Source organism: Protopterus annectens, chromosome 2.part1, assembly GCF_019279795.1.
Source record: "Protopterus annectens isolate FY-2018-M chromosome 2.part1, PAN1.0, whole genome shotgun sequence".
Taxonomy (NCBI): Eukaryota; Metazoa; Chordata; order Ceratodontiformes; family Protopteridae; genus Protopterus; species Protopterus annectens.
The window spans coordinates 337,557,827-337,584,556 of record NC_056729.1 but is presented as its reverse complement, the minus strand read 5'-3'; the positions used below and the strand labels follow the sequence as shown (position 1 = coordinate 337,584,556).

At 43.1% G+C, this 26,730-nt stretch overlaps 1 protein-coding gene across 2 annotated transcripts in view; it reads left to right on the top strand.

Annotated features, from left to right (window-relative positions):
- PI4K2B (phosphatidylinositol 4-kinase type 2 beta) overlaps positions 1-26,730 on the top strand; it is a gene marked incomplete in the record, with an annotated part of 1,132,580 nt that overhangs the window by 918,581 nt on the left and 187,269 nt on the right. For both annotated transcript variants that reach the window (XM_044062169.1, XM_044062167.1), the window contains 1 exon segment: positions 9,175-9,308. In XM_044062169.1, coding sequence (XP_043918104.1) covers positions 9,175-9,308 — 134 coding nt within the window.

Sequence of the window (26,730 nt, the reverse complement as noted above, 5' to 3'; positions counted from 1 at the left end):
AAAGCCCTATGCTGAATGTGCTGTTCTTAGTAGTCAGGTAGCCACCACAGCATTATGGTGGATTAACCTATTCCATAAAAGGTCCTGATGGTAGGAGGAAAGTCTATGATAGTGTCTAGATCTTTTATGTCCATGTTTACCTTGTGGGTAATCACCATCGTGCCTCTAATGGATTAATCTTTTGCTTATAAAAGGTGCTGTCACAGGAAAATGTTATGTGAAAGCCATAGAACTTTGTTACATGTCTTGATCATTAGCCACTGAGGTGGTCATCTGACTGCATATGTTAGCAGCGCATGATCCTGGCCCCCACAACTATGTTTTTCTCCAGAGAAACAACTCTTTTTTTGATATACTTCTGGAAGTCCAGAAAGTGATATAACTTGAATAGTAGTATCTTCTGATCCCTAAATCTTCATTGAGGGGTCCTAATGATATTTCTGTCACTTGCTGAAAATGTTATCTTATGAATTTAAAACATTTAAGTCCAGGGGAGCTGAGTTACTCCAAGCCCCTTGGTCTGCATCTCATTACTGTTCACAAACTGCACAACAGATTAGGTTGTTTAATCCAAGCAGTTACTTTGAAGACAGTTCAGTCATCTTCTTTGGTGAGTACTATTGTTCTATCTGTCTTTGTTGGAAAATCCATTTTGTGAAAGAATTTCTGAACTGTATACTGTAATTTTCAAGAGTCCTGTTAATATTTTGCATTTATAATGTAGCTTCAAAATCTGATCTGTCCCTTATGCCTAAAATAGTCTTGGCAATCAAGCCAAGTTGTTCCACTACCAAGTTTCTTATCTAAATAGGAGAACAAAAAAGGACCGTTTCATAGGTTCATAGGAGATTAGACACTATACCAGGTTGTGAATATGCGATTCCCCGAACATTGATCCAAATTCTATTTGAAGAGGGCCAGAGAAGGGCTCTGCTTAATGTGAACAGAAAGCCTGTTCCGAAGAAGGGGCAATTTCTGAGATGCATATCTGTCTCTCCAGCAAGTTTTTATGAGTTGCTGACTAAGTTTAGATCCATTGATTGGATGACCCTTGTGCTGTATGACTTGTGGATGTGTAGCAGTTCCATCAGGGCTGGATTTTTCAGTGCCTTGTAGGTCAGACATAAGTCACCCCTTAATAATCATGAGTTGACAGAGTAAAGGGATGGGGTTTAGTTTTGTTGTTTACACCCTGTATTTTCTTTGTGAGTTATCTCTGAGGTCTCTCCAGCTGCTGTAAGTGCCTAGTCAAGTACATGCCAGATGGCGCACTGTACTCAATTATTGGTCCAATGAGGGCTGAGTACAGTGGAACTATAATTTCCTTGGATCTGACTGCCATACCTTTACTTACAAGTTGTCCCACATGAAAGGATTTCCTCACCACTGTTGACACATGGCGGTCAAATTTCAGACTACTATCTGTGTACCTAGATCTCTCACCTTTGAGTCCACTCTAAGGGGTGAGCTGTTGATGATGTAATTTGCAGGAGTATTTGACTTCCCAAAGGGTATAATAATGTATTTTTTGCTTTTAGTTTTAGGCCATGGTTCTGGTACCAGTCATTTATCTGATCTAGACTCTACTGGAGTGATATCTACATTGTTGGGTGTTTCACTGATTGCCTCCAGCTTGCAGTCGTTGGCAGACTTTGTCATCCAGAGGCCTTCCACATTTGCCTTGACTTCAAAAGTATATTCCCAACAGGAGTGGTCCCAGTACTGAGTGTCGTGGCATGCCAGAAGTAACTGACCTCTGGATTCACCCACATTAACCACGTGTCCTGTCCATGGGCCATTTGGCTATCCATCTGGATGACACGAGGAGTAATGCCAAGTTTTGTGATTTTATTTATAATACCTGAGTGGAAAATTGCTTTAAATGCCTTGGCCAGGTTGAGGTAGGCAGTATGTACTTTATCCTCATCCATGGCCTTAGTGATTTTTCTCAAAGAAATCCACCAGATTCAGTAGGCATGACTCACTTTTGACAAAGCCGAATTTGGTTGGGTCCAATGTTTGGAGTCTCCTATGTTGTTATCAGTCCATGATTATTCTTTCTATGGCATTACATACAAGACTAGTCAAATTTACGGGTCTGTAGATGGTCCTTTTTATGCAGAGGGATGATTGTTGCTGTCATAGGTGTTTACTAGGCTAACGACCACAAGGGCCTTTTAAAGCCTAGCCATGCATCCCTCCATTCTATTAGATTCTCAACTGCAATGTCCACAGGCATCTCAGATGTAGTTTATAAAGTGAAAAACATCAGAAAAACTGAGTACCTCCCCCCCGATGAGACTTGACCAGTGTATTATATTTCAGGCCACATTCCATTTAGACTGGTCCCATTTCTGCTGCTTGCTTTGTATGTTGGATCATGCCATATGCAGAGATTCATTGTGATGAAATTCATATCCACTTACAAACACTGTAAGCTAGGTATTGTTTCCGGGGACAGGATAGATTTTTAGGAAGGTATTGTTTGAGTCCTTAGCAATCTACCACTCTTTATTTAGGACTACATTTGCTTAAATGTTTGCCATGTTATTAGTACCACAGCCGTAGTTCTTTTTAAAGAAAGTATAGTTGTGTAAAAGTACTTGGAATAACTGTATATCTTTGCTTATATTGATAGAGCAGCACCTCCATTATTATTTCATTGTTTCCTTTGGATAGTGAAGCTTTCATTGTTGGCATTTGCATTGCAGCTTTGTCAGAGAAAGTTTTACTATTTTTCTCTGTAAAATAAATTATATATTGCTATGCTCTGTTTACGTAAAGCTGCAACTTGATAGTAAGTTTTAGCCTTCTTTGGAAAGGGAGTGTGTTCATTCAGCTATTTGGAAAACAAATCGGTAACTTGGCTGTGAATGGAAGTCTGGTGTTGACCAACTTCCTTTCATGTGATTGATGATCATCTTGTTGGTTCCGGTCTGCTTGAGCACCTACAGTTAGTGTCTCTTTAAAAACTAATCTGTCATTTGTGACCAGAATAGTCTTGGCAGTCAGACCAATTTATTCTGCTTCTACTTTTCTCAAAATAGCTTTTTATATATTACAATAGGATTGACTTTTGATTGTAGTTTTATATCGTTTTGATTCTAGTTTATAGCCTTGACCTATAAAAGGTACAGGATCCTTGTTTGTATGCTGTTTTGTGAAGATGTTTGTGTTTCACTGTTGCAGTCATCACATTTGGGTTATCTGCCTGCAGTTAGCCCTCAGCTGGCCTGAATACCAGAGTCTTCGGATTTCTGTGTCGGATGCTGTCATTCCTTCCATGACATCAGGGGTATAAAACATGCAGCCGATGCCATTACACCAGTCTTTCTTGCCATGCGGTGCCTGAAGCAGAAGCAGTTTGCAAGTGCCGGTCGGCCGACTCCTGAAATTTTCGTTTTTGAGTTTCAGACCCGAAGTCTTCAATAAAGATAAATACCCTGTTGGAAAGCAAATACCTCATAGAGATTTTCATTTCATTCTTACTGCGTCACCTGTATAGGCCCAGACCACGACGTCTCTCACTGTCGGTTTTGTGCCTTGTTCAACGCCCAAACTATCCATTGTTGGGCTATTTTTTAGCTAAATACTTTCATTCTCGATCTCCATACTCCGAAATTGCTTCGTTAAGCCATCCGACTACCGATCTTCCGAAAAAATGTAAGGATAAAGACAGAGACCGCATAGTTCCAAAACTGCCAATGATGCTTCCGTTAAGCTAGTCGCCAGTCTGCCGGTACTCAGTGAGGCGCTTTCACAGCCCCTGATACCTGCTATTACAGATTTGCAGGCCTCTACTGAGACCCATTCGGAGTCTGGTATGCCACGAGATGCTTCTTCGAGAATGGAACCTGCAGATGTCTCTACGTTGGATGGGTCCGGAACTGCTGTGCAGGCACCGGCTTCTGAGGGTGTATTCAGGCTTACAGACTTTCATATTAAACCAACAGCATCATTTCTTACTAGAAGTACCGAATTCCTCAGGCCTAAAACTCGCACTATGCCTAGAAAACAGACGACCAAACCGATAACTCAGGCCCATATGCTTCAAAAACAAATGCTTAGAATGGCTGAAGACCTTATTACCTCAATTAGGGGAAGCCAGCCTTCCCCCTCTAAGAGACCCAGAACCGATTTTCTTTCTGATTCTTCTGATCAGGAATCTGATATCTCTGCTCCTTCTGATTACCAGGATTTGCCCTTATCTACTTATGAGGATTCTGATGCAGAGGATCCCATTCCCACTGCTTCTCCTCCAGAAGATTTTTCTTTTGGTGAAACTTTGCATACCCTTAGGGAGCATTTCCACTGGGAAAGCCAGGACTATTCTGAGTCCAAAAAGAGACTTTGGGAATTCTTACTCCTGCCTCAACACAGACCTCTAGCTCTCCCTCCTGTTCTGGCTATTGTAGGTGATGTTTTCTTGGAGTCTAGCGTTACCCCAGATACTTTACCCTCCAGCTCCTAGTAAATCTGACAGGTACTACAGAGTACCTGACTCTCACAAGTTCCTCTTTAAGAATCCTACTGCGGATCCAGAGACCATTTCCCAAGGACCAAAAGGCATTAAGGCTACTGCTGCCAAAGACCCTACCCCTTCTGATAGAGATTCTAGAGCCTTAGACAGATGGTGTAAGAAGGTTTACACTTCTGCTACTGTGGCCATTAGGGCTCTAAATTTCCAGTTTCATATGCTAAAGTATCAGCAGCATATTATGGGACTACTTAAACAGAAAATTATGTTGATTCCTGAATGTACTGAATACAAAGACTTGCAAGATTTAATGAATTCTGCAGAACAAGTTGGTAAACATACTTTGCAATGTGGTTTTGGTGCTTTAGAAGCATCTTGCAGGGCTGCTGTCACTGGGTCTGTACTTGGAAGGCATGCTTGGCTTAAGGAGCAAACCTTGCCGGATCATGTTAAAGCTAAATTACTGGATGCACCCTTAAACCAAGACCACCTTTTGGCAACAAAGCAGAGGAAGTCCTCAAAAAGATGGAGGAAAAAGCTAAATCTATGCAAACTGTTAAAGATTTTCTACAAGTACAGCCTCCCAGATTCAGTAGGCATTGGCCTTCAAAGAACTGGTCCTTTCCAGTCCCTTCCAGGTCTTCATTCCAAACCTGGGAACAGCAGACCACCAAGACTTCAGTCTCAGGCTACGCACAGATCTAAGCAGTGGGGGGCTTCCACTTCCAAAGCAGGGAGTAGTAAGCCATCCCCCTACAGAAAAATGGCACAATGACTTAACCTTAACCCTTCCAAGCCCTGCTCAACTACTTGCTCCCTTAGGAGGAAAGCTCGCCCTGAATGCAAAAAACTGGGAACTCATTACTCAGGACAAATGGGTTTTGAACATAGTTTCCCGAGGATACAGATTCCACTTCCACACACTACCACCCCCAAGTGGTTGGCCAGACCTCCCCCCAAATCAATGGACGGAGGCCCAACAGCAGGTGTTCTCCCTTCTCAGTATCAGGGCTATTCAACCTGTCCCAGCAGATCTAAGGGGACAAGGTTTTTATTCAAGACTGTTTCTGGTACCCAGAAAAGAAAACTCCTGGCATCCTATCCTGGACCTCTTTATTCTCCACCTTTCTGGTGGTTCCAAAATTCAAAATGCTAACCCTTCAACAGCTTCTTCCTATGCTAACCAAGGATGCCTGGCAACCCTAGACTTAAAGGAAGCTTACCTGCATATCCCAATAGCAGAATCCTGCCGAAAATACCTACGTTTCAGGGCGGGCTCAATGCACTTTCAGTTCTCTGCACTTACCTTTGGCTTATCTACTGCGCCCAGGGTGTTCACAAAGTGTCTAGCTCCAGCCATTGCATTTTGTAGGCAGAGAAATATTCAAATTTACCCATACTTGGACGATTGTCTGATTCAGGCAGAAAGCCAGGACTTGCTATTACAGCACCTGGCATTTGTAAAGAAACTTCTATCCTCACTGGGGTACACCATCAACGAAAAGAAATCTCACCTAGTACCCTGCCAACAGATTGTATTCCTGGGAGCAAGCTTGAACACAACTTCCCAGATGGCATTCCTCACTCCGGAGAAACAAGTTTATTTGACAACCTACTTCAAACTATTGGCCACAAAAACCCAGCTGTCTGCAAGGAAAATACTGGAAGCCCTGGGGTTCATGGCCTCTTGCATTCTGCTAATTCCATATGCAAGAGTGCATGTGAGGTATCTAAAAAGTTTATGGTGTCAACATTCTCAGGACCTGGAGACAATGATTCCTATCATTCCTTGTCTGAGAACAGAGTTTCTTGGGTGGGCAGAGGCCTGCTACCACAACAAGGGAGTCACTTTCACTCTACCCCCTGCTGCCCAAACCCTAACAACAAATGCATCAGACTATGCATGGGGGGCTCACATGGCAGGGCAGTGCATTCAGGGCAAATGGAACCCGAGACAGATGCACCTGCATAGCAACCAAAAAGAAATGTTAGCTGTACAGAATGCTCTGACAGCCTTCAAAGACCTTATTCTCACAGGACAACTATTAGTAAAGATAGACAACACCACAGTTATGTGGTACATAAACAGGGGGGAACCCGCTCCTACACTCTCTACAGACTAGCCATGGCTCTGTGGAGCACAGCCTTGAGCTACCAAGTGCACCTACAAGCTCAATTCCTGCCAGGCAAACTAAATTCACTGTCAGACGACTTAAGCAGAAATCTCATGGACCCACACGAATGGAAACTAGAACCCAAGATATTCATCCTCTTGAACAAATGGGGGACCCCAGAGAGTAGACCTGTTTGCCTCCCCTCAGAACTACCAATTGAACAAATTCTGCACCAGAACTCCCACAGTCAAGCTTGGAAAGTGGATGCCCTGTCCTTTACCTGGGAAAGCCTCTCGGTTTATGCCTTTCCCTCCCGGCCTCACCTCTCAAAGGTTCTACTAAAGATCAAACAGGACAAGCCAAGAACAATACTGATTGCACCAGACTACCCCCTTGCACAGTCTGACACTGCTGCAACCACGGTACCTGCCTCAGACCCCTTCCCTGCTGTCCCAGCAGGTGGGCCAGATTCTGCACCCTCAGCTTCAAACCCTGAACCTTGCAGCCTGGCTAATTCCATGATCTCTCCTCTAGCATCCCTCAGGAAGCAGGTGCGGGATGTCATTCTGGAGGCAAGGAGGCCTAGTACCAGAAAATCCTATGCTGAAAAGTGGAAAAGATACTGCTGCTGGAGACAGACTCAGGGGATGGCCACAACAGTGCCCAGCTTACCTCATATTCTAGAGTACTTAACAGAAATGCTCCACAAGGGCCTATCCTTCTCCTCAATTAAGATTCATGCCTCTGCCATTTCAGCACATTATAACACTGAGCCACCCCTCTTCTCTCATCCCTTGCTAAAACAATTCCTTAGAAGGGCCAGAAATTTAAGACCCCCCCCCCCCAGGAGAGCTCCCACTCCAGCCTGGGACCTTAACTTTGTATTGGAAAAGCTCCCCCCCCCCTTTGAGCCAATTGCTACAGCAGAGTTGAAATTCCTTTCTTGGAAAACAGCTTTACTTCTAGCCATCACTTCAGCAAGAAGAGTGTTTGAATTACAGACCCTCATGGCAGTGGAACCCTTCATTATCTTCCATGCGGACAGGGTTTCTCTCAGGACTAATCTTTCCTTTATGCCCAAGGTGGTGTCTAGTGTGGCCCTAAACCAATCCATTCATTTGCCTACTTTTTTCCCTAATCCACAAAATAAAGGGGAACGGATATTGCACTCTGGACATCCACAGACAACTTTGATTCTATTTGGACAGGACTAAGCCTCTCAGAAAATCTGACCAGCTGCTAGTTGGCTTTGCTGCAGAGGCAGAGAGGAAGGCCATTTCAAAGCAAACCATTTCCAAATGGATAAACCATTGCATTAATTTCTGCTATAAGCACCATGGAAAACCTACCCCACAGGGGATAAGATCACATTCCACCTGGGCTGCATCTACCTCTACAGCCTTTCTCAGAGGAGTCCCTACCAGGGACAATCCTGGAAGCTGCTACCTGGAGCTCTGTACATACCTTCTCCAAGCATTACCACCTACCTATCTTTTCTAAATCCAGAGCTGGATTTGCCACAGCAGTCTTGCGGGGCTTAATAGCTGGCCCTAATGCTCTTTAACTTCCTCCTCCCTTCCTTAGCTTTGGGAATCAACCCGAATGTGATGACTGCAACAGTGAAACATGAAGAACATATTACAGTTGTGTACACTTACCATAAATGTAGATGTTCGAGTGTATTCACTGTTATAGTCCTGGTTACCCTCTCTCCAGCCCCCTGACCTCTCTTGGCTCTACCTTTCCTTCTTGTTTGGTATATATATTTTTCATGTGTATTTGCTTTTTGATGGGGGTGTACCATACCATATAATTGCTTCCTATTGTGAGGGCACCTGACATCTGGGGCAAGAAAACTGATGTAATGGCATCGGCTGCATGTTTTATACCCCCTGACGACCTGACGTCATGGAAGAAGTGACAGCATCCGACGCAGAAATCCAAAGACTCTGGTATTCAGACCGGCTGACTGCTACCTGCATTCAGATAACCCAAATGTGATAATTGCAGCAGTGAATGCACTTGAACATCTACATTTATGGTAAGTGTACACAACTGTACTTTTCTCTTCCCCGCTGATTTGTGGCTGTATATTTAATGTATTAAGTTTGGTTACATGTCTCTTGATTGTGCATGTGGGTGTTTTGGATCCTTCATCAGTTGTGATGGAACTTTTTTTTTTTTTTTTTTTTTTTTTTTTTCAAGCAGTCATGCCTTAGTAATTCTAACAGTGAAATGTTATGAATACAGCTGCAAACATCTGTTCTACAGATGCTGTTATTTTGAGTTTTTGCACAGTCTGCAGTGCAGTAGTCAAAAAGCAGAGGTGATTTTAATAGTGTTTAGCAGGGTTGCATCTGCATTATTTGTTTACATTAGGCAACTTTTTGAAGTACTTTTTGGCGTGTCCAACATTGCTACATTGATAAAAAAATGTTAAGCCATTCTGAGGTGAGAAATACAAACATTTATTGATTTTACAGATGGACATTACCAGGCTTACCAAAATCTGAGTCTGAAACAGATGACGTAAAATATGATCCTTTATGTAGTCTGATTTTCATTATTTCTTACTAAATCTAGATCCATTTCACTGGGCGTGGCTCCCTCAGTCTAAAGTTCCTTTCTCTCAAGAGACGAGAGACTTGATACTTCCTCGTATTTCAGATATGAACTTTGTACAGGATCTCTGTGAAGACCTTTATGAGTTATTCAAGGTTGGTATCTGTTTTGTCTGAATAACTTAAAATGTTTCAGCATTAAGTATGACTTCAGAAAGCATCCCGTATTTTTTTTAACATCTTTATTGAATTATCATTTAAGACATGCGCATATATAAAAATATATAAAAAATATATAAAAGCATAAAGATGTATGTTTAGGCATTTATTTAAAAGAAAACAAACCATATTAACATGTTCAGGGTTGCAAACATTATACATTACATAGATGCTTTTATACAATTGTCAGTCTAACATTACATAAATTGCTCAATTCTTGCCTTCCCCTACATCACTCCTCCTCCAAAACATTATTCTGTATGTACTGTTCTCACAATTTCTCTTTTTTTTTCTATGTAGTTTGCTCCAACCATTTAAAAAAAAAATCATTTCCATTTCGTTTCTCACTGTTACAACATTCATTACTTCAAGTACAGTTGATTTAGACTTTGATTCCAATTTTCTAGTCATTGCTTTTTTGGCAGCCACCAGAATTAAACTTAAGGCCTTGCTATGTCTGGGCAGTTCCGATCCTGTATCCCATCTGAAAAAAAAAAAAACATTTCCTACCCATTTGCTCACCCAATATTTCTGACAGAGCACTCTGTAGGGGAATTTTTTTAAAGTTTGCCAACTCGTTACATTTCTAAAACACATATTCCATGTTACCGCTTTCTTCCCCATCGGACCTCCAACATTTGCCATCTACTTGAGAAAGAATTGTTTGGAGTCTGCTTTAGGGTACTTTCAAGCAAAAATCCCAAATCTTCTGACCTTTGCTACATAAGGGAGCCATACATAAGAGAACATCCAATACTGATGCAGCCACCCCGGGTTTAATGCATATGCTTTTCGTGTTTAGGAGTTTGATTTCTGTTTTGTTTTGAGGTAATTTAGTGTGGGTAGGATTTGTCACACTAGTCATAACTAGATTATTCTGCACCAGTTGAATTCAAGAATTCATATTTTTAGGTATTTAAGTACCTTTTAGATCAGGGTTGTCAAACTCATTTACTCAGAGGGCCACATTTCATCTGAGTGTACAGTACACGGGCCAGATACTTAAGAGCAGATCAAGACCACTTATTAGGGGAGTAATAATAAGAAGAAAGGTGTAATTAATCTACACTTGTGATCATGTGTAACCTAAAATCAAACAAGCAAAGAAAATCAAGCTATTATTTACCTTAATTCCTGGTATTACTGCTGCCAGAAACTTGGCACCTCTTGGCCTGCACAAGTGCATCAGTGTTTGGCCCTAAGGATTGAGCAGTGGCTACCTTCAGTGTTGAGCTGCGATGTTCATCAGTAAGTTGAGACCCAAGTCGAGACTTTTTCAAGTTCATCACAGAAAAGAGTTGTTCAGACGTAGGTACTGCCGAACATTGAAGTAATCTTTGAAGCCAAACTTTTAATTTGGGGATATGTTGGGCCCAACATGCTGATAAAATGTGACGATATCAACACTTGAAAACATATCTTTCAACATAGAATTACACTGGAGCTCATTTAGTACTAACTGAAACTCTTCTGGTACCTCATCAGAGCTAACAGAGAGCTGTGGAAAACAGAAAAATTCTTCTCAAGGTTTTTAAAGCCTGCAAATCTTTCTCCAAACTCGCTCACTAACTTGGAAATCTTGTTGCAGTACTTTTCGGTGTTATCACAATGAAACTCAGGTGTGTCTTGCAAGAACTTCAGAGTTGGAAAGTATGCAGTATTACTTGCTAGTTGGCATTCAAAAAGTTTAAGCTTCAACTCATAGGAGCAAATATGGTCATGTAAATCTGTCACCAATTTATTGCAACCTTATATTCAGGTAATGCAAGTGTTCTGTCATATCTACCATGAAAGCTATACCTTGAACCCATTCATTGTCTTTCAGTTCCTGAACATCCCTTCCTTATGCATAAACCTCTGTATTTCACTTATTAATTCATAAAAGCACTTCAGCATGACTCAGGCTTAACCAATGAACATCAGTGTGATATGGCAGATCGTGAGTGTGAATTTCCTCCAATAAGCTGTTGAACTGTGTGATTCAGACCTCATGCCCATATGAAGTTCAGTGCCTTAACATCCATGACATGAATCTCATACCTCTCAACTGTACCGAATTCCTTTGTATTTCACCATTTTTAGGCAAAATAATGGGGTGCCATGAATTCCCGAGTTTCCCGTTCAGATCCCGATTTTTTCCTGGGAAAGCTTAAAAAAAGTTGTTTATGCTTACCTACAAACAAAACAGATGCTGTCTGCTGAGAAAAGTGCCTCCAGAGTTTACTGTTCTGGATAACATTATAAAACGTTTTACTTAAGTTACTGCTTCCATTATAGCAACCTGAACCTACTGAAAGAGAATATCTGTTATGCACAACTGTAGTTTATAACCTGCTGCTCCTGAATACCATCACCCAGCTGCAGCCAGTCAGTCCACTGCAAACAAGAAAAACATCACCTTCTCCGTTATGGTTTATTCTCCTGCCAAACAGTGGCTAAATTTTGTCAGTAATGCCACGGTTTCCCTGCCAATGATAACACAGCTTGTTTGATATTTTGCCTTCCTGAACCTCGCTTGGATCGCTCCATGTTTCTGGTTTGTTTCAAAAGTGCATGGGGAACAGCCGAGTAACTCCTTCCAAGTTCCACACTGAAATGAAAGACCAGACAAGCAGCAGTTAAAGGTCATCTGCCCACTAAAAATTAGCTGCTAGGCTGAGGAACTCATGATAGTTGCTTTTAAACCAGTAAGGGATCTGATCATGATTTACAGAACTGATAGTTAAAAAAAAAAAAACTCAGAACTGATGGTGGGGAGTGTGAATAAATGAATGTTTTTGTCTTAAATCATACTCTGTCAATTGTTCAGTTTTTCGCTTCATGTTTTTTTATCCATTCCTCATAAAATTTGTGGTTTTCTAGCATATCATTGACGCTTGAAGTCACTAAGTGGCAGACATTTGAGTATCAGACTTCATATCTGCCAGGAAATGCATTCTAACAGAACTGTTATTGTAGCAATGTTCTAAACTTGCAAGAGCAATATTTAAGACATACGAACATCTCCTGTTTTCGGGAAGGGGAAAAGGAGTCGCGTCAATCTCAACTCTTGTGGAGTAAGTAGCTGCAGGCTGAGTGAGTGTGTGCGTGAGCATGCAGGACTCTGGAGGATTATACTAAAATGAAGGATAGGTATTTACCACAGGGGTGCTGGTGCTGACTACTGCAACAACAGCTGCAGGATCCCACTGTCTGGGCCTTTAAAGCTCTGACTTTCAATTGTTTCCCCTCCCCGCTCTCTCTGTTCCTCAGTTGACTGTTATTTTGGGGAGGGACTTAACTGGGCACATTGCACTGTTAGCCAGTAGGTCATCATCCCTTCTCTGTGGAGTTGCTTATTGGAGCCGAAAAGAAGAGGAAGCTGGCAGAAGAGTTACAAATGGGTGCTTTTGGTAGTGGAGTGAGTTGTGACACATGGCAGCCAGCATCAGCTGTCCGTGGAGCAGAGGCCGGTTTCCTTTTTTTCACCTGTCCTTTGACAAGTGCACTCGTAGTTCTCCCACAGGTGAGCAGGAGTGTCGGTGCAGAAATGATCAGTATCTGTCCCTTCTGATGTGAACTTTAGTGACTCATCACACGACCTCCCGAGGTGTACCCGAAAATGCTTCCTTATCTTTAGTAGCAGGTGAAAATGTCAACAAGTCTTTTTTTCAGATTACTGTACAGTGTGTCAAACAGTGATAAAGCTTTGTAAAAGTTGCTTATGTGACATGTGTAACTGTGTGTGTTATGCGCTCCGTAACAGTTGAATTCTGATGCGGTTGACAATGTTATTGGCAAATTCAGACAGATTCATTATCTGTCGTTTCAAAACGTTTGTAGAAAATGGTGTGTAACTGTGTATTGTTTGCAGTTTTGTATTTTTTTTTTTTAATTTTTTTATTTAAATGTCGTGACATGATTACATAGATTGTGTCAACGTATTTGCCTGTCTTGTGTCTATGTAGTAGTAGAGGAAATAGATGTAGTGTAGTTTAAGATACTAGGCTGTACTGCTGAAGCAGCACTGCTTTTTTTTATTTTAGTCTGATATGTTAATGTTGCTACATTGTCTGCTTAGTGCTTACTTATTGTTAACTGACACAGACCAAACTCAAAGCAACTTTTAATTATTTACAGGTCTATACTGCGGTTTGTCCCTAAGGAACCAGAAGGGCAAGATATTAAATCCAGTGCAACTACAACCGGAATTGCAAATTGAGTTTATTCCTGGGGTTCCCAAAGTGTGTGCCGTGGCGCCCTGGGGAGCCATGGCTTCCTCACAGGGGCACCACGAACTAATACCCTTCACTTACGATTTTTTTTTTTTTTTTTTTCCTTTTGTTTTGTAATTTTCACTGTGTTTGAGCTGATGTCTTCATGTGCGCGATGACGTTGGCTCTGTCAGGGCTACCAGCTTGTCAGTATTGAGCTCATGGAGCTCACATCGACGTCTTGCACGCATTTCCGGCTGGCCTGGCTATTGCGAGCGGGAACGGATGACTTTTGGGAACGTCTGCTTTAGCTGTATTATAGGTGATCCAACTATGTTTAAAACTGTGGTAGTAAATGTACTGGTAGAATAAATTAGGAGCAACTGATGTGAAGTGACACGAAACATTAACTCAAATATTTCGTACTACTTAGTTCAATTTTGCTGGCCATTTTTTCATCATTAACATATAAGGTTTTTAGTTTGAGTGATAACATTCTGGTTCATTGTCTGTGTTGATTGGATTAACTCACTAATAGTTACCTTTTCCCCGAGCAGTCTTGCTCATGGTCACATTGCTAACCAGATGTACCAAGCCCTTCTGACTAGTAAAGAATGGTAACAAAACTAAGTCAGAGGTTGAACCAGTAGCTTTGATTAGGTTGCAGTCAGTCACATTTTGAAAATCTGTGCTAATACCTTATGATTATATCTGGTTTAGCACACTGAGAAAGGTTTCATTGAAACGAGTGACAGTTTCATCTGGGGCAGAGATTTTTAGTATTGTTTCTCACACTGGGGTGAATTGCAGTGACAGTTTCTGGTGATATTTCCCTTGCTTTGCAGCTGCGATGCCTGCTAAATTTCTTGTTATATGGGGATTCTGGCTTTGGTTGAAGGTCGCTGTAGTTGTACACTAACAGTGGTGTGGATCAGGGTATTGGTAGTGCATATTATGCAGATACCTGTGAGTCTAGTTTTGTTCTTGACAACTGGGAATCAACATTTTCTTTGGATGCACATTTCTGGGCGGCTAGGTATTAGAGTGCTTGAATTTTCAGCTGCATGATCTAATAGCTGATGACATGGGTGGTTTTCCATTTGGCAGGAATCGCTTTTTTTTTTTTCCTAGACCATGGTGATGGACTGTTGCAGGTGCTTTTAATCTTGCTTCTGATTGGATTTTGGTGTTGGACCTGCTGAACTGTTTCCTGCACCTTTGTTTCCGTAGTATTTCATTGTCGTTTGGTATATAGTAGTATCAATGTTTTGGTTACAGTTTGTTAATTTGCATTTCTTTGGTATTCTTGTGATTATCAAGCATTTGTTTTTTGCTCTTGAGCTGTATCTTGCAGCAGTTGTATTCAAGTCCATTTTTAATGCTGGTCAAGGATTCCCTTTTAGGTATTTTGATTCGTGTCAGCTAATACTTAGTTCAGGTCAGCTTTTTGTGCTTGGGGAATGCTCCTGTCACTTTAATTAAGGTCATGCCAGAAGTTGAGATTATACTATAGAACAGTGCAGCTCTAGTGTAACACTAGAACTTCATGAAGTATATCAGGGAAGATCAGCACCTCTGTCTAACGTCTGTCTGCAGTCCAGGAAGGAAAATGCATAATAACTGGAATCTATCCTCTTTTTCTCCAATAGAATCAACACTGGTGATGTTTACAATTAAAACTTTTTGATCATGTTTTCTTAATGTTACTGAATTTGTAAATTCCGGATGCCACTGTGGTGCAGCAGTTAGTGTTGTTGCCTCACAGCAAGAGGTTCTCCTGTTCAATTCTCGGCTGGAGTGCCTTCTGTGTGGAGTCTGCATGTCCTCACCTCAGTCGAGTGACATTAAAGACATGCAGGTAGGTTCATGCGTGAATGGGTGTTCCTTCTTTGAAGGCTGGGCGTCGAGCTGGCACCTCGGCACCGTAAAAATCCACTGCCAATCATTAGCGGACTGGACTTCTGCTGTGGCGACCCCTAACCGGGAAAAGCCGAAAGACTGAATTTGTAAATTCCACTTAGCCGAAACACATGGCTAACTGGAAATTATGTTTGGGGAACAGAGGACCTAAACTGGAGGGAGTATGTGAACTACGATAGAAATTAATTATGTTTGGGGAACGGGAGTGTGAAAACAGACCTGCTGTAGTAAGGAAATTTTTGATTATGTTTGGGGAAGTGTGTGTGTGTTTGTGTGTGTGTGTGTGCGTGTATACAAGTTTATATGAGCCTTTAAGTGATTGCTGATTAGTTCTGTTAACATGCAGTGCTATTTTTATCTTTTCATAACTGTGTTCCCAGGCTTAGTAATGGTATTCACAGTTGTGTGTATTTTTTTCATGTTAAGTCTAAAGTTTCGAGCTTGTTAAAGGAGTTGCTATGTTTGGATGGATATTACCCAGAGGAAAGATATGCATCTGCTTACTCTTTTACTCACTGCTGTAAAAAAATAATAGTGATAACCAGATGTACCAAGCCCTTCTGACTAGTAAAGAATGGGTAACAAAACTAAGTCAGAGGTTGCACCATTAGCATTGATTAGATTGCAGTCAGTCACATTTTGAAAATCTCTGCCAATACCTTATGATTATATCTGGTTTAGCAAACTGAGAAAGGTTTCATTGAAATGAGTGACAATTTCATCCTGGGGCAGAGATTTTTAGTATTTGCCAATTATAATGCTTTAGGTTGGATATGAAGGTGTCACTGTTAAACTTATTTAAATTGTGTAAAAGTTGTAGTGATGTTTTTTGTGATATGACTTTCTTCGTACAAGTTTTGGAAGGTGATCTCTAACAGTTTGAAAGGGTGCAAATTTATTTGGGTTGGATGTTAACAGTTCAGTCAAAGGTAGATTTTTTTTTATGGTTTGACAAAGCTCTATAATATGCACTTTATGCATGTCGCTGGGGGAGGGGGGGTGGCACCTTGGGAAAACCTGGAATCAGCAAGGGAGCCGAGAATCAAACAATTTTGGGAACCACTGCACTACAGGCATCCCACAGTCAAGGCAAACATCAAGGGTCTCTGGTTGACCAAATGTGCAGAAGATTGTAAACTAGGCATGGTCATTAAATCCCTTAGAGACAGATAACCATCAAGAGAGCCTGATGCAGACATATAACTGGTGCCAGAGCTGTGGACTAAAATGTTGTGAAAAAATGCATATCATCATCCTTTGGAAAGACTGCCATCCCTGGAAATTATCATATTGAAAATGCACCCCTTAAAAGTAGATGCAGTGATTAGGAATCTGGGAACCCATGTTGAAAGTAACCTGTTCTTTGACCACCACATGTTTACTGTGATGAGAAGATCATTTTGCATTGCATAGTTTATAAATAGGGAGAAAGTATCCAGGGCCAAGGAGGTCATTGTTCCACTGTACTCTGCTTTCATCCAACCATTCATTGAGTTCAAAACACCCTTTGGCATGTACCTAACCAGACACTTGCAACAGCCGGAGAGACCAGAGACATTCCTCCCAAAAAAGAATACAAGGAGTAAATAAGTCTTGTGTGAACCATGTCAAAGCTGTATCCCTATACTCTGTCTCCTATGGACTGCTGCAGGATGATCTATACCTAGCCTACAAGGCATCCTCTGATCCCAAGCAAATAGATTTGTTACATATCCAGAAAACAAATAGCAACAGAAGTACCCAAGATGCCCTTCTATTCCTATATTACAGTATTCTTGTGTAATTTCCTGCCCTTAGGTGACTCGTACGTCTGCTTCTGTACAAAAGTTTCAGCTTGGTTGTTGCAGCTGCATAGGACGTCACACGTAAGGCCGTAAACCAGGGGCCTTAAATGTGACATCTGCACTGTCAATCCTCAGAACTTTTCAACCGCAGACAACCGATGCATCGTGTGTCCTCTCCTTCACATCAGACATCTCTATAAAGCTAAGTAACCCGTTGGGTTTTTTCCTTCATATCTGATGGTTATTGCTTAGGCTTGGTTTGTTGTAGCAATTTATAGCCGATGTCAGGTAAAAAGGGTAAATGCCAATGCGGGCACCAGATACCCCATAAAGACTCCCATGATCGGTGTGTTTTTTGCTTAGGCCGGGAGCATGACCACACCTCTTCCTCCATTTGTCCATCGTTTGTGCCGAAGACCCTACGCAGCCATGTGGCTGCGCTTAAGCTCTATTAAAAAATACAGTACCTTAAGCGGTTAGCCCTAAGAATGGATCCTGCCTCGGAGCCTGCGTCAGAACCTCCATGTAAGAAGGCCAAGTTTCCTAGGCCTTCATCGTCCGCTCCATTACTGGATACCCCACCAGCTGCCGATTTAGGAGCTGAGGGATGCCTGGCAGATCCATCAACTTCAGCGACTACCTTTGTGGAAGCCGTTGCTCAGCCGACGACAGGCACGTCCCCGGAGCCAACCCAGACCCTGACTACCATCAAGGTCGAGGAGGAACCAGAATCTGTGGAGCCTCCCACAGGGATGCTCCCTTCGGATATGGTTCCTACCAGACCCGATTCCAGGCCTGCTCCAACGTCTACCCCAGCAAAAAAGAAACAGAAAACCAAGCATGCCTCTCCCACTGCAGAAGGCCTACCTGACTGGCAGTCCTTCACTTCTTCCCTGATGCAGGCCTTTATGGCCCTTAGGCCTTCAGCGTCATACTCCACTGCTCTACCTTTGCTCAGCCCTAGGCCTGCTTCAGCCTCCCCCCCCCCCAACATCTCAAGCTAGGGAAGAAGAGCATGATGCATCCTTTTCCTCCTCTGAGGATTCCATATCTTACACCTCCCAAATTGCTTCACCCCAGGAGTATTATTCTCCTGATGAGGAATCTATAGTGGGAGATTCACCCCCTGAGGATATCACATTTGGTGAGACTGTCACCAAAATGAAAGACTACTTCAAATGGAATATCTCACAAATGTCTGATACCCAAAAGAGGTATTTTGAGCTTCTTTGAGTTGAATCCCCCTCCCCTTCTGCTGTTCCTCCAGATGTTCTTCATGTTTCACTGTTGCAGTCATCACACTTGGGTTATCTGCCTGCAGGTAGCCCTCAGTCGACCCGAATACCAGAGTGTTAGTATTTCCTGCATCGGATGCTGTCATTTCTTCCATGATGTCACGTCGTCAGGGGTGTAAAACAGGCAGCCAACACCATTACATCAGTCTTTCTTGCTGAGGAGGAGCCTGAAGCAGAAGGAGTTTGCAAGTGCCAGTCGGCCGCTACCTGAAATTTTTCGTTTTTGAGTTATAATCCTGAAGTCAAAGCTAAGTACCCCGTTGGGCATCCTTTTTTCTTCCTCTAACTGATGTCAGAAAAAGTTAACAATTGTCGTGCCTGTGGAAAGCAAATACCCAACAGAGATTTTCATTCTTGCTACGTCACCTGTTTAGGCCCAGACCGCAACGTTACTCGCTGTCATTTTTGTGCCTTGTTTAACACCCGAACCATTCGTCGTTGGGCTATCTTCTTTGCTAAATTCTTTTGCTCTTATTCTCCGTATTCCGAAATGGCTTCAATAAGCCATCCGACTACCGATCTTCCGAAAAAAACGTAAAGATAAAGACAGAGATGGACCGCATAGGTCCAAAACTGCCAATGACTCTTCCATTAAGCTAGTAGCCAGTCTGCCGGTACTCAGTGAGGTGCCTTCGCAGCCGCTGATGCCTGCTTCTCTGGATTCACAGGCCTCTGCTGAGATCCATTCTGAGTCCGGTATGCCGCGAGATGCATCTTCGACTATGAAACCTGCGGATGTCTCTACCTTGGATGGGTCCGGCGCCACTGTGCAGGCACCAGCTTCTGAGGGTGTATTCCATCCTACCAATGTTCGAATCAAACAGACTACTACTATTTTAGCCAAAATGACCGAGATGTTCATGTTTCACTGTTGCAGTCATTACATTTGGGTAATCCTGCTGGCAGGTTGCCCTCAGTCGGCCTGAATTCCAAAGTGTCGGGTCCTGCGTCTGCTGTCATCACCCCTTGCCTGACGTCAGGTCATCAGGGTTATAAAAGAAGCAGCCAACGCCATTTTCTTCAGTCTTTCTTGCTGCACGGTGCCCGAAGCAGAAGCAGTTCGCAATTGCCGGTTGGCCAACTCCTGAGATTTTTGAGTTCGAATTTCAGATCCTAAGTCTTCTATTAAGCTAAGTACCCCATTGGGGAAACTTTTTTCTTGCTCCAGAACCGATGTCAGAAAAAGTTAATTGTATTTCTTGTGGGAAGCAAATACCTCATAAGGACTTTCATTCTTACTGTATTCCTTGCCAAGGCCCTGATCATAACTTTCTGGGTTGTCGGTTTTGTGCTAGATTTAACCAACGCACTATTAAGCGTCGGTATGATTTTGCTTTAAACTACTTTGTATGCAGGTTTAATTATCCAGAAATGTCGTCGGAAAGCCATCCGACTACCGGAGTTCACAAAAAACTCAAAGAAAAAGAAAGACAGCCGAGGCCCAAAACCGATGACTAAGCTTTTCCTAAGCCAGTCGCTGGTTCTCAGTGAGGCGCATTCGCAGCCTCTGACGACCACTACTTTAGAGTCGCAGGCTGCTACCGACTCCCACATGGAGTTGGCCATGCCGCTGGAAACTCAAGATATTGGAGCCTCGGATGCTAATCCTTCAGATGGGTCTGGAGCCGCTGAGCAGGCACTGGCTTCTGAGGGTGTATTCAGACCCAAACATTTATACATTAAACCAACTTCAAAGGCAAAGACTAAAGCACCCTCAAAGACAAAGAAGCAAACTCAAGAGCCACGTGGACAGGCCTCCATGCTCAAAAAACAGATGCTCAAAATGACCGAAGACTTTATTACCTTGATCAGGGGTTCCCATCCCCCTCCTGATAAACAGCCTAGGCAAGAGACTGACTATGAATCTTCAGATCAGGTTTCCATTTCTTCTGATTCCTCTTCTGATCAGGAATATTCTTTTCCCCCCTATGAGGATTCTGATGCTGAAGACTCGTACCATGAGGGAGCATTTCCACTGGGAGAGCCAAGATTTTTCAGAATCTAAAAAAGGCTCAGGGATTTCCTGTTACTAACACAGCACAAGCCACTAGCCATCCCTCCTGTGTTAGACATTGTAGATGTGTTTTCGGAGTCTAGCCTTACCCCTGACTCCTTGCCTCCAGCTCTTGTTAAGCCTGACATATTACAGGGTTCCTGACTCACATAAATTCCTTTTTAAAAACCCTGCTGCAGACCCAGAAACAATCTCTCAGGGTCCCAAGGGAGTTGAGACTTCCTCTGCAAAAAACCCTACCCCTTCTGATGGATTCTAGGGCACTGGATAGATGGGGAAAAAAGGTTTACACATCTGCTACCTTGGCTACAAGGGCCTTAAACTGTCAGTTTCATATGCTCAGATATCAGCAACATGTCTTGGCATTGCTTAAACAGAAAATGTTGTTAAACTCTGAATGTGCAGAAAACAAGGAAATGCAGGATATATTGCATGCAGCTGAACAAGTTGGAAAGCATACTTTGCAATGTGGATTTGACTCTTTAGAGGCCTCCTGCAGGGCCGCAGTTACAGGTTCTGTAATTAGAAGGCATGCTTGGTTAAAGGAACAAAATCTGCCTGATCATGTTAAAGTTAAATTATTAGATGCACCTTTACAGCATGATACTTTGTTTGGTGTTAAGGCAGAAGAGGTGTTAAAGAAAATGGAGGACAAGGCTAAATCTATGCAAACGGTCAAAGATTTCTTACAAGTACAGCCGCCTAGGTTTAGTAGACACTGGCCAACAAAGAATTGGTCCTTTCCTGTGCCAGACAGACCTCAAAGGGGCAGACCCAGATGCCCTAGAGGCAGATCTCAGGCGCAAGGTCCGTACAGGTCAAAGCAATGGGGTGCTTCTACCTCCAAAAGTGGAGAAGACAAATTACAACCTTACAGGAAACAGTCCCAATGACTTACCCCTGCCTGCACCAAGTACTTATTTCCTGGCAGCACCCTTAGGGGTAAAATTAGCACTTTTTTCTCAAAATTGGCACATTATAACCCAGGACAAGTGGGATGTTCGTGTTTCACTGTTGGTCATTACACTTGGGTTATCCTGCTGGCAGGCTACCTGCAGTCGGCCTGAATTCCAAAGTCCTGGTCTGGCATCGGTTGCTGTCGCCTCTTCCCTGACGTCAGTGCGCCAGGGGTATATAAGATGCAGCTGACACCATTTTCTTCAGTCTTTCTTGCCGCGCGGTGCCTGAAGCAAAAGCAGTTCGTAAGTGCCAGTCGGCCAACTCTTGAGATTTTCTAAATCGAATTTCAGATCCGAAGTCTTCAATAAAGCTAAATACCCCGTTGGGGAAACTTTTCTTGCTCCAGACCGATGTCAGAAAGTTAACAATTGGAAGCAAATACCTCATAAGGATTTTCATTCTTACTATATTCCTTGCCTAGGCCGTGACCACGACATTGCTAGTTGTCGGTTTTGTGCTAGATTTAACCAACGCACTATTAAGCGTCGGTACGATTTTGCCTTTCATTACTTTGTCCGAAGGTTTAATTATATAATGCCGTTGGAACAGCCGATGACTGGAGTTCATAAAAAGCACAAGGAAAAAGGAAAGGACAGGCATCCGAGGTCCAAAACCAACGACGAGGCCTCCGCTAGGCCAGTCAACGGTTCGCCGGTTCTCAGTGAGGTGCTTTCGCAGCCCCTGACACCCGCTACCTCAGAGCCACAGGCCGCTTCCGACTCCCACGTGGAGACAACTAGGCCTCTGGATACTCAAGGTATTGGACCTTCGGAAACTATTCCCTTAGATGGGTCCGGAGCCGCTGAGCAGGCATCAGCTTCTGAGGGTGTTTTCAGACCTACACAGTTATACATCAAGCCAACCTCAGCTTCCAAGGCAAAGACTAAAACAGCCTTAAAGACAAAGAAACAAGTACAGCATTCTCCTGGACAGACTTCTATGCCTAAGAAACAGATGCTCAAAATGGCCGAAGACCTAATTACTTTGATCAGGGGTTCCCATCCCCCTCCTTATGAGGCCTAGGCAAGACACTGAATATGATTCTTCTGATCAGGTTTCCATTTCATCTGACTCCTCTTCAGAATGGGGATACTCTCTTCCTCCCTATGAGGATTCTGATGCTGAAGAATCTATGCCTTCAGCCTCTCCTCCTGAGGACTATTCTTTTGGGGAAACCCTGCATACCATGAGGGAGCATTTTCACTGGGAGAGCCAAGATTACTCAGAATCTAAGAAAAGGCTCAGAGATTTTCTTTTGCTGCCTCAGCACAGACCTCTTGCTTTTCCACCTGTACTAGACATTGTAGATGTATTTTCAGAGTCCGGCCTGTCTCCTGACTCTTTACCCCCTGCAGCTGTTAAACCAGACAGGTACTACAGGGTTCCAGATTCACATAAATTTCTATATAAAAACCCTGCTGCTGACCCAGAAACTATATCTCAGGGTCCCAAAGGGGTCAAGGCTTCCACTGCAAAAAAACCCTGTCCCCTCTGATAGGGATTCTAGAGCACTGGACAGATGGGGGAAAAAGTTTACACCTCTGCTACCTTGGTTGTAAGGGCTTTAAATTGTCAGTTTCATATGCTTAATCAGCAATACTTAATGTCACTGCTAAAACAGAAAATGTTGACAAATTCTGAATGTTCTGAAAACAAGGAAATGCAGGATGTATTGCATACAGCTGAACAAGTGGGAAAGCATACTTTGCAATGTGGTTTTGATGCACTGGAGGCCTCTTGCAGGGTTGCTGTTACAGGCTCTGTCATTTGAAGGCATGCTTGGCTAAAGGAACAGAATCTGCCTGATGATAAAGCAAAATTATTGGATGCTCCATTACAGCATGGTACTTTGTTTGGTGTTAAGGCAGAAGTGTTAAAGAAAATAGAGAATAAAGCGAAATCTATGCAGACAGTAAATGATTTTTTACAGGTTGAGCCACCCAGATTTAGCAGGAACTGGCCTTCTAAGAATTGGTCTTTTCCAGTGTCAGACAGGCCACAAAGAGGCAGATACAGACACCCTAGAGGCAGATCTCAGCCCCAAGGCTCATACAGGCCTAAACAATTGGCTGCTTCCTCCAAAAGCGGAGAAGACAAATCACAGCCATATAGGAAACAGTCCCAATGACTTTCCACTGCCAATGCCAAGCACTTATCTTTTGGCAGCACCTTTAGGGGGAAAGCTAGCACTTTTTTCACAAAATTGGCACATGATCACCCAGGACAAATGGGTCTTGAATATAGTTTCTCAGGGCTATATGTTCCACTTTCACGCCCTTCCAAAGACAAAAGGTATGCCAGACCTGCCACACAATCAATGGGCAGAGGCACAAAAGCAAATCTCATGTCTCATGGACATGAGTGCTATTCAGCGAGTACCACAGCAAGAGCAGGGACAAGGATTTTACTCAAGACTTTTCTTGGTACCCAGAAAGGACAAACCCTGTAGACCAATACTGGACCTGTCTATTCTAAACACTTTTCTGGATGTTCCAAAATTCAAAATGTTGACTGCAGCAGCTTCTGCCCATGCTGGACAAGAAGGCTTGGCTTGTAACTTTGGACCTCAGAGGCATACCTGCATGTCCCAATCAGACAATCTTGCAGAAGATACCTCAGATTCATAGCTGGCTTAATGCACTACCAATTCTCTGCACTGCCCTTTGGCTTATCTACTGTGCCCAGGGTCTTCACAAAATGCCTGGCACCGGTAATTGCATTCTGCAGACAAAGAGGAATTCAAATATATCCCTACTTGGACAACTGCCTTATTCAAGCAGAGAGCAAGGACATTCTATTGAAACATCTGGCGTTTGTAAAAAGATTACTAATTTGCCTAGGGTACATAGTAAACGAAAATAAATCAAAACTAGTACCCTCTCAAGAGGTAATATTCCTGGGTGCAAGCTTGAATACAACTGCCCAGATGGCTTATCTCATGCCAGACAAACAAAGGCAACTGACTTCTTATTTCAAAACGATGGCAACAAAGACCCAGTTACCTGCAAGAAAAATTCTGCAGGCTTTGGGCTTCATGGCATCCTACATTCTGCTAATTCCATATGCAAGACTGCATATGAGGAAGCTACAATGGTACCTAAAAAGTGTTTGGACTCAACAGTGCCACAGCCTGGAAACAGTAATTACCCTCATTCCCTGCCTGCAACAGGAGTTTCGATGGTGGGCACTGGTCTGTCACCACAACAAGGGACAGCCATTCACTTTACCCACAGCCAGGCAGACACTAACAACAGATGCATCGGATTATGCCCGAGGGGCCCACATGACAGGAAAATGTATTCAGGGCACGTGGCCCGCAAGCCAAATGCATCTTCATATCAATTCAAAATAGATGCTAGCTGTACAGAATGCCCTGACAGACTTCAAGGACCTACTCCATCCAGGACAACTGTTGATAAAGATGGACAATACTACAGTCATGTGGTACATAAACAAGCAAGGGGGCTCACATTCCTACCCCCTCTGCAGACAAGCCATGACTTTGTGGAACACAGCATTGACTTATCAAGTGCACCTGTAAGCACAATTCCTGCCAGGAAAGACAAATAGTCTGGCAGACGAACTAAGCAGAAGCCTCAAGGACCCTCACGAGTGGAAACTAGATCCACAAGTCTTCAGCATGATAACTAGGAAATGGGGATGCCCAGACGTAGATCTATTTGCCTCCCCTCAAGTGCCAACTACAGAGATTCTGCACAAGGACTTATCACAAACAAGCATGGAAGGTGGATGCTCTATCATTCAGCTGGAAAACCCTTACAGTATATGCCTTTCCTCCATTGCCTCTCCTTCCCAAGGTACTCCTAAAGGTCAGACAAGAGAAGCCAAAAATGATACTAATTGCCCCAGACTGGCCACACCAGCATTGGTATCCAATCCTAAAGAGCTTGTCTCAAGGCCCAGCCTGGACTTTACCTCAAATCCCTCATCTACTGACCCAAGAAAACAATCAGATCCTTCACAGCCAACTCAGAACCTTAAATCTGGCTGCATGGCGGATAATATAACCACTCAGAACACACCTCTCTCTAAAGCAGTTATTTTGGAGGCCAGGAGACCCAGCACCAGAAAATCTTATGCAGAAAAATGGAAGAGATTCTCTGCTTGGAACCAGGCACAAGGAATTGACACGCTTGTTCCAAATATTCCTCAGATTTTACAATACTTAACTGAGATGCTGGACAAAGGCCTATCTTTCTCATCTATTAAAATTCATGCCTCTGCCATTTTGGCTCGTTACAATGCAGATCCACCAATCTTTTCTCATCCCTTATTAAAACAGCACCTCAGAGGAGCCAAAAATGTAAGGCCTCCAAGGAGATCACCAGTGCCTGCATGGGACCTCAACTATGTCTTGGAAAAACTCACCCTGCCTCCTTTTGAGCCAGCTGCTACTGCTGATATAAAGTTTTTATCTTGGAAAACAGCTCTGCTCCTAGCAATAACTTCTGCAAGATGGGTCTCCGAGTTACAGGCATTAATGGCTGTGGAACTTTTTATTATTTTCCATCCGGACAGGGTCTCCCTGAGGGCGAACCCAACATTTATGCCTAATGTAGTGTCCAGTGTGGCTCTTAACCAAACCATTCATCTGCCGATTTTTTATCCAAATCCACAGAACACGGGGGAAAGAATTCTGCATTCTTTGGACGTACACAGACAGCTTAGATTCTACTTGGACAGAACCAAAGTTTTCAGAAAGACAGAGCAGTTACTAGTGGCATATGCTGCAGGATCGCAATGAAAGGCTATCTCAAAGCAGACTATTTCAAAGTGGATAGGCCACTGCATTCGGTACCGCTACTTATACCATGGCAAGCCAGTGCCTAAGGGCATTAGACCACATTCCACCAGAGCTGCAGCCACTTCAGCAGCCTTTCTCAGGGGAGTACCAATCAAGGACATTTTATAGGCAGCTACTTTGGAGTTCAGTGCACACCTTTACAAAGCACCATCATCTGCCACTCTATTCTAAATCCAGGGCAGGCTTTGCCACTGCAGTTCTGCAGGGTCTCATAGCTGCTCCTAATGCTGTTTAGCTCCAGCCTCCCAACCATAGCTTTGGGAATCTACCCAAATGTAATGACTGCAGCAGTGAAACACGAAAAACATAGTACAGTTGTGTACACTTACCATAAATGTAGATGTTCGAGTGTATTCACTGTTGCAGTC